The sequence below is a fragment of the Symphodus melops genome (assembly GCF_947650265.1).
Source record: "Symphodus melops genome assembly, chromosome: 2".
Taxonomy (NCBI): Eukaryota; Metazoa; Chordata; class Actinopteri; order Labriformes; family Labridae; genus Symphodus; species Symphodus melops.
In genome coordinates, this window is record NC_136692.1 from 18,027,806 (window position 1) to 18,036,620 (window position 8,815).

The following is an 8,815-nucleotide window of genomic DNA, read 5'->3' on the forward strand; positions in this document are numbered from 1 at the left end:
ACTTAAATCACATTTCTTGCAGCCTGATTCTGTTAAACTTTTCCGACACGGACGTTCCAATCTCGTCACGTGGTGCGCGTTCCATTAGAAGGGGCGGATGTTTCGGCGCCAAGCACGCTGCCTGATTGGCCCTTTGTATCGCAGACGAGACCACAGACCGTTTTGATTGGCTCTAAGGACGCAGAACCGCATACCTCCTTGACTCATAGAGGCTCTGGCCCCGGAGACTTGCATCAATCTCCATCCGTCAACACCGGCGTGAGAGCACGAGCGTGGAAGACAGAAAACACGGTTAATTTTGAACGATTGTATTGAAATGTCAGATTTCTGTCCTGTCAGAGGACTGATCTGCACGCGGAGCTGATGAACCTGATTTTCCCTTTTGACTGAAAACTTACAACTTTTCTCCATGTGGATATTTCTAAACGCTGGATCTCACTGGTTTGACAGTTAAAAGGATTGCATTTGGAAAAGGAGCCTGAAGAAGGTGAGACGGTCACCTGTGTGCATTCAGTTGTAGGCTATTTTTCAGCTTTATTCAACTTCAATGTCTGTATAAACTGGTGTTTTCAGCTGTATTTACATCACTGAAATGAGAGGCTATGCGAAGAGCTCCATTGCTTTTAATTTGGGATTATCTTCAACTTGGTTGCCTGCGGTTTAGTTCTCAGACTGTATGAAATTCCATAAAAAGGAAACTGTGATCTCATTATGTTATCATACCGGATGTTCAAATAGTATTTCCAACTTAATCATGTAGCCTATTCCTTTGTTAGATGATCAAACCAAGTGGACCCAGGCTTGTTTCATTTACTTAAAAACAGATACATTTTTCCCCAAGTAGAGGCTACAAAATGTAGCCTTTTTTTAAATTATTATCTTTAATTAGGCTACCCGGACTTTATCTCTACCTGTGTTTGGCTCCGCTCGGCCCGCAGCCTCCTCTCCCTCTGTGCTGCTGATAACAGTCCCTCTGCTAATTGTCGACCTGTAGATCTAATCTAAATTGTAATGGAGTTGATTTGCACACTGTTTGGAAGCATTTACATTGCGTGATTGGGCTCCTTCCTGCGGTTATGGAAATAAGAAGATCTTTATTGAAAGGGTTAATGCCTGGGCTGCAGATCCAGCAGGAGGCCCGCGGACCTTTTCAGCCAACAACAAGCTGCTGTTAGTTCCAAATGTGAGAATTTACCTTCTAAAAGGACCCAGTCGATTATGGAAATTCTTATCTAAATACATTGTCTTACACTAAACACATTGTGTTACACTAATACTAACAGTTAACAATTACAGCCGGTGATTATTGCTGCTTCCAGTGCTGGAGTTCTGCGGTGAAAACAGTTGCAGCAAAATTACAAGGTGTTCATATCATCCGAGATTAATAATTTCTTTATTTTTTACATGGTATTTTACTTATGTAACTTTTAGTGTTTGACGTTGCTTTCATCCTTGTTGCACACAGGCCACTGACTTGAGCTTAACACAAGTTATACATGTGATTGCCAAGTTTTCTTTGAGTCAAAATCAAATTATTTCACATTAGTCCTCAGAAGCTGAAACACATCTAAACAAGTAAGAAACGAAACACATATAGGCTTAGGTAATTTCCAACAAAAAAACAAGTCCGCATATTTGTGTTTTGACATATGTATTTATTCTTAAAAGCATTAGAAAAATATACGTTCACAAATACTGAGAGTTGAGGTTTAGCCTTACACCAAAAAGTCACACTTTACAAAAGAAAGAAAATAAGAAACTAAACCGAGATGCCACAAACATAATATTAAATAGTTATCTGTTATATTTCATTAGTTCTCTAACAGACATCACTGTATGTATGAATAAATAAATACATGTTACTTAAGTCTGAAATTGCTGTGAGATAGGCTGTTATAGAGGTGAGACCGCAGTCTGAGCATTTTGAGAGTTAAACGTGCAGCGTTTCACTGGTCGATTTAAGTGTGAGCTCATGAAATGAAAACATACTGAATATGTAAGGGATAACAGGCTGTTAAAGGAAACATCCTGAAGGATATGAGGTAAAACTCTCTGCTGAGGTCCTATTAATAGTCTACCTGGTTGAAGATCGTTATTTAATTGTCCATAGCCAGTTCGATTTTTCTCCAGAGATCAGACCCTTTGACGTTTTCCCCTTTAATGAAGTCTTTACTGTAGCCTAATTCTGTGCTGTCTTCACTGACAGCGGAAGGACGTGAGGAACTGCCGTCTGTCTTTGTTTCACGTTCATCAAACTGAACTTTTTTTGAAACTCTAAAATAATTTACAGGAACGTGACCATGCTGTGCGCGTTTCCGTGGCGTTAAATCTGAGCCTAAATAGCCTAACTGTAATCGATCACAATATAAAATTCTCACTTTTTCTTCAACTGGATGCAGCGGATTTAATCAAAAGGCCGCACTCTCTAACTTTACTTTCGACTGACTTTACTTTCGACGGCCCTATTTGGCTAAAAACATTGGCTTTACTTTATTAATGTGGTACACTTACTTAACAATTACCAAAACAATAAAACAGACTAGTAGGCTATGTATGTAAATAAACAAAAACAAAAAAACTAGACTAGATCGACTAAATCAATAAATACACTTTATCTTGACAGCACACTGAGGCAAATGTTCGCCAGTCTTGAGGTGTAAGCGCTTGGAAAATTAAATTGTGTGTAATTTGTCTGAAAGGACTTCATTTGAAAAAAGCCTTAAAGGAGTTGTAAGCTTGAAGGGACAGTTCCTGAAAAGTCACGGAAGTGCAAACGCTCGTGGACACGTAGGCTATTTCTTTTATTTTTATTTTCGTGTCACTAAGCATGAAAGGGTAACTTCTGTTGGTCCACTGGGAATAAAGAAAATACCATTAAAAAGTGGGAATTCGTTGCTATTGATGCTTAAAATATTATGTAGCATTCGTCTATCCTCATTGTCAAAGGGCTGACCACGTTTCAAAGAGTTTCCAGTAGATTAAAAAATACATCATCCCAAATGACCGTATTCTCTCTTCCGTAGGTGCTAATCTGAACACTGGGGACCTGAGCACTTTACAACGGGAGAGCTGCTCGTTTCTGTCCGTCCAGACTCCGGTCTCCGTGTCCGAGCTCAGCATGATGTCTTATCTGAAACAGGGCCCGTACGGGATGAACGGACTGGGCCTTAGCGGAGCCACCATGGATCTTCTGCACCCGTCTGTGGGATACCCCGGTACAGAGACTGTTTAATTATTGGCTTCATCTTTAGCCACCGTGGTGTTGCTTCATTTTAGATAACACTTCTCTTTTATGGTATCAAAAACATCTATTTCTCCTTCTATGTTATTTATCTACTTTGTTACGAGAAAATCTTAAAACCGTTTTACTTACATGTCTCTGGCGCTACAGTCATATGAGCCAAACGGAGATAATTATAGGTTGATCTTAATTCAGATACTTTAACGCTTTCTTAAAGCTGATCATGCTTAAACAAATTAAATTAAATTAATACGAAAATAAAAAGCTTAGCGATTGATTTTATTTAGCTGGAGGTAGCCAAAGTGAAGATTTTGGAAAACTTATGCGTGTGAAAAACGAATAATACCTTGAGTAAAACATAAAAACTGCCAAATAACGAAATCCCTTATGCTCAACACATATGCGATTGCATGACCAGTAAGATTAAGAAACTGTTTGATAGATTTTAAAATCATGCAAAAGTAACCTTAAACAATAATATTAAACTTATTTTCTCTTCTTTTTCTTCAGGTAACCCCCGTAAGCAGCGTCGCGAGCGCACCACTTTCACGCGCACTCAGCTGGACATTCTCGAGTCTCTGTTCGCCAAAACGCGCTATCCGGACATCTTCATGAGGGAGGAGGTGGCGCTGAAGATCAACCTGCCCGAGTCCCGAGTGCAGGTCAGCAATCATCAAGGCTGTAGCCTAATACATTAGGAGAACAGTTTTTTAGTTTTTAGAGAGATAGAAATATTAATTAATTGTTTAGTACAAAAATATCCCAAATAGAACCGTTTTATTCACTCACAGTTGACGCAGACGTTTTCTTGCCATACACTGAAGAACATGAATTAATTTACATAAACTTTTTGTGTATATTCAGCCACTATGCATTGGTATCTTCATATCATTGATAACAGACCATTGAACCTCTACTGCAGCTAAATGTGTCCCCATCTAACTTAAACATTGTGCAAGTGTAAATATAATATTAAAGAATTTAGTTGTATTTCTCCAAAGTTTGACCTGCATTGTTTACATATTGTTGTACTTGCAATGAGTTTGTACTCTTTTGCAACAAGTGGAGTTGAAACAAATAAAAATGACCAAAAGAAGTGCAGTAAAGTCCAGAAATCCAGAGAGAACAAAGAGATTCACTTTCCTCAAAGCTAATAGTTTCTAATTACTGCTAAAGATTTTCTCTTGGACTTTCAGTTTATCACCTTGGGCCTCTGCTCGATTAGGCCCTGTGTTAGAGGAAAAGTTGAGCCATTATCATTGATCGAGTCGAGACAGGTCTTTAATCAGAGGGAGATTTGGCTGGGCTGTGGCAAAGTGCAGCAGCAGTGTTTGATGTGATGAATTTCTTTAGAAAAGGCTCAGAGAGGTTTTCCAGCCCGGCTTTGTGAGCTTCTGCTCGGCTTAAAGCTGCAATTATGGCCTCTGCCTCTCTGCTTTCTGTTGACAGGCTGCTTTAACGCCACCCTTCTTTTACAGGCCCAGATATGAGCTTTGTCTTGACATTACTGAGTATTACGACCTACTTCTTTGGAGGCTGTAAAAGTGAAAACTCTTAATTATAGACATGATTGACAGTTCCTAAAGATGTTACACTGAACACATCCTGGCAACTGTCTTCAGGTCACCTTTTTGAACTCAGTTATAAGTTTTAGTTTCTGGTTTATTAAATAAACACGTCGTTAAGTTTAACGTCAACATGTTCTGTCCATGTTTTAACATCCCCCAAAGTATAAATATAGCTAACTGTCTGATCAAATACTTAATATAATAAATAGAAATACTAAAATGTAACATTTAAAGAAGACAGCTCATCTTTTTTTAAGAGCAGACAAAGTAATCGTTTTTAAAAACACAATATCATTTATTGTTACATTTTTGTTGAAACTTCGGCCCAATTTATTTTAATTTTATTTCTAAAAAACAATCCAAATGTACTATTTTCATTGAATATTATTTATTGACTGTGCAATCCCTTCATGTTACACCTTAATAACATTACATGTTAGAGACACCAACTGGGTCACAAATAAATGGTCAGGCATGGTGAAAACCTTTGTTTTAGACTTAGAGGATATTGTCCATAAAGTTATCTGTTTGTGCTGCTTTTTCTGATGGCTGCATTTATAAGTGCTGATAGGTTTTGAACACATTTTTTTAACATTTTGAAGTGAATTCCTCGAACTTTTTAATAGAGATTAAGTCGTGAAACTAGTGAAAAAAATGTCAACAGTAGCTCTTCGATAAAAAATTATCTTCATGGTTAAATGTCTGTATCGACATTTGTTAAGTATTTGGGAAAATGTATCCTTCAATCATGTGGCTGAAAATTGGAAGTCATTTGAATTGTCCCAAAAGAAACACAAATTAACAGATTCTGCTCATCTTTCTCGAGTGGTCATCGAACAAACCATAGAGATGCCAAGATAACAGATTTTAAAACTTAAAATCAAATGATCTTGATACCTGGGCAACAGAAATAGATTTAATTGGGAGCAAATATTGAGTAAATAAGGTAATGAAATGTTGCCACTTTGACTGAGCAGTTAGACATAGCTCACAGCAGCCCTTGGTATTACAAAAACAAACAAAACAAACAAAAAAACCATAACTGAAGATCTGTAGTTTTTAAAAGCTCATGTAATTCTCAATACTAGATCGTTATAATAATGGAGACTTTATAGTTTTTAAGTATTTGGTATCAAAGTATGTACTTCTTAGTAAAGTCTTAGCAGAAGTGAATGTTGACGTCTGAGCCACAGCATTCAGTGTTATCATGTAAGAGAAAATGTGTGAAGAAATGATCAGCGGAAACATCTTTAGTTTCAGCTTTCTCTGGGTTTTTCTGACCTGTGTGCGATGTTGCCCTCCACAGGTCTGGTTTAAGAACAGACGAGCGAAGTGTCGGCAGCAGCAGCAGCAGAGCAATAGTAGTGCCAAGGTGAAACCCATGAAGAAGAAGTCGTCTCCTACCAGGGAGAGCACCGGGTCGGAGAGTAGCGGTCAGTTCACCCCGCCCGCTGTGTCCAGCTCCTCCTCCACCACCTCCTCTTCATCCTCCTCATCTTCCTCCGCTATCTCCTCGGGCCTTAGTGGTCCTGGTCTGATGAGCACCTCCACCTCCGTAACCGCCCCTGTTTCATCCATCTGGAGCCCGGCACCCATCTCCCCGACTCCTGCTCAATCCACACTCCCTGACCCCGCTGCCCCTACCAGTGCCTCGTGCATGCAGCGCTCCATGTCTTCCTCTGCTACTGGGGGGACGCCCTCGTACCCGGTGTCCTATAGCCAGACGGCGGCAGCTTACAGCCAGGGTTACCCCACTTCAGCGTCTGGCTCTTACTTTGGTGGGATGGAGTGCGGCTCGTACCTGGCACCTATGCACTCCCACCACCACCCGCATCAACTCAGCCCCATGACTGGTAGCTCCATGTCCGGACATCCGCACCACCACATCGCACAAACGTCAGGGCACCACCATCACCACCACCACCCGACGCACCACCACCAAGCGTACAGTGCACCCGGCCTCGCCTTCAACTCCTCAGACTGTCTGGATTACAAAGAGCAGACGGCGGCTTCGGCATGGAAACTCAACTTTAATACCTCCGACTGTTTGGACTACAAAGACCAAGCCTCATGGCGCTTCCAAGTGTTGTGACTTCCTTTTTCTCTTCTTCTCTGTTTGGAGAAGTGTTCTCTTTTTGTTGGTGGTTTATTTTTGAAGATCCTTAAAAGTAATTGTAGAGACTTTTAAGAGCGTTTTTTATTTGTGAACAAACTGAAACGGCACACAGAGCTCGACTTGTCCAGGATTATTTTTCTACTCCAGAACTTTCCAGAAACTGACCCATTTCCACCTTTTGAAAAACCTTTAGTACATTTTTAGAGGAACCTACAGGATTGTGCATTTGGGGATTCTTTGACTGATCAATTACCTTTTTTTCCTAAACATGATGCTGCTATGATTTTCAGGTTTCTGATGTTAATTTTTATCTGATTTCCAACTTCAATCTTGTTCAGAAACTGGTCGTCTGGCTTGCTGGGTGTTGTATGTTGGAGATTGAATTGCAGCACTTGTTTATAAAGTGAAAGATTGTTTTTCTTTGAGGGGGAAACTAAATAAAAATGTGAATGAGACAGGAATTGTCAGTATTCAAGTGAACTTTGAAAGATGTACATTCGTGTCTTTATAATAAAGTCTTGCTAAAACACAAGCAGTCCAAAGAAACGTTCATTTCTACAAAACTGTTGAACTAAACTGTTAATTTGGCTGTGTTGTTGCCTTCAGCGGAGCTCATGCAGTACGTATTGTACAGAACTGGTTTAACTGGTTTCAAAGGGTAAGCTGAGCTACAAGTGTTTGATCAATATTGATTATAACAAAAGCTCTGAGGTGCAGATATGTTGTGGACCATGAAGGGTAGCAAATAGAAGTGAATAGAAACACTGATTTATAAATAAAGCTTTTTTATTCAGGGAACTTTTAAGAGAAATTTCTTACAGTGTTCATACAGTTGACAGACACACAAGCATGCAACCCCGCACACATGCACAGCAAATCAATTTACCGTAAATTCCGGACTATAAGCCGCTACTTTTTTCTCACACTTCGAGCACTGCGGCTTCTACTCCGGTGCGGCTAATGCATGGATTTTTTATGGGGGACAATGAGCTTCTGCCGCAAAAACATTTGACTTCGTCACGTCGGATCTTAATATCAGTCATTTTGCGCTTCATGCACGCACCCTCATCATGGAAAACACACGGAGAAATACATATGATGCAGCTTTCAAGTTAAAGGCGATCGACCTGGCTGTCAAAGAAGCTAACAGAGCTGCTGCACGTTAAGATGACACTGACAGCGACAACAGAGACTGAGGAAGTGAGTAATGAAGTCATTCTGAGGCAGTGAATGGATGGACTTTTTCTTGTGAAATATATTACGGTCATCTTTTTCATCAGCCGTGTTACAGACACCGTCGGCTAGGCTTCGTATTGTAACGGTTCATGTTGTAAAGTCTGTAGTTGATAATGTGTTCATAATTCCGATTATGTGGAGAGTCAGTGAATGCACCAGCGAGAACGTGTTGAGTGGCTGTATGAGAGAACGCTGGGGGAGAGAGTTGGATTGTTACGGCAAGTTATGTGTTGCTCTCTGCTGTAAACGGCGTGGTCACGGCCGACAGTGATCGGGTTATTAAATTATTATTTGAACGCTCCTTTAACGTCCGTACGGACGCTACAGTATTTGCGGATGTTACCGGTAGCCTACGTCTGTGTAAATAGCTCTTGTTATAGCGTGGACACCTGCGGCTTATAATCAAGTGCGGCTTATATATGTACAAATACATTTATTTACTTATTTTTAGCCGGTGCGGCTTATATCCAGGTGCGCTCAATAGTACGGAATTTACGGTATTTAAAAGACATAATCACAATCAATCTTCCTTGAACCTAACTGAGAGGTTGTTGATGACTAAATGTACTGTTGTATTTGTTTTACTTCACAAGTTTTAAAAAAGATAAAAAGTCAGCCTAAACTCCTTTTCAAAAGCAGTAGACAAGTCAAGAT

The 8,815-nt window shown here is 40.0% G+C and overlaps 1 protein-coding gene across 1 annotated transcript; it reads left to right on the forward strand.

Annotated features, from left to right (window-relative positions):
* Positions 1-99: 99 nt before the first annotated feature.
* LOC306819762 (homeobox protein OTX1 B-like) lies at positions 100-7,524 on the forward strand. Its single transcript, XM_079337308.1, has 4 exons — positions 100-487; positions 3,024-3,215; positions 3,752-3,903; positions 6,116-7,524. Exons 2-4 carry the CDS (start codon positions 3,119-3,121, stop codon positions 6,899-6,901), a joined length of 1,035 nt encoding a protein of 344 aa, XP_079193434.1. The 5' UTR covers positions 100-487; positions 3,024-3,118; the 3' UTR covers positions 6,902-7,524.
* The last annotated feature ends 1,291 nt before the right edge of the window (positions 7,525-8,815 follow it).

Coding starts and splice junctions, on each gene's coding strand:
- LOC306819762 (XM_079337308.1), top strand. CDS start 3,119: ATGATGTCTTATCTGAAACAGGGCCCGTACGGGATGAACGGACTGGGC. Junction 3,216..3,751: donor CCCGTCTGTGGGATACCCCG/GTACAGAGACTG, acceptor CTTTTTCTTCAG/GTAACCCCCGTAAGCAGCGT. Junction 3,904..6,115: donor TGCCCGAGTCCCGAGTGCAG/GTCAGCAATCAT, acceptor TGCCCTCCACAG/GTCTGGTTTAAGAACAGACG.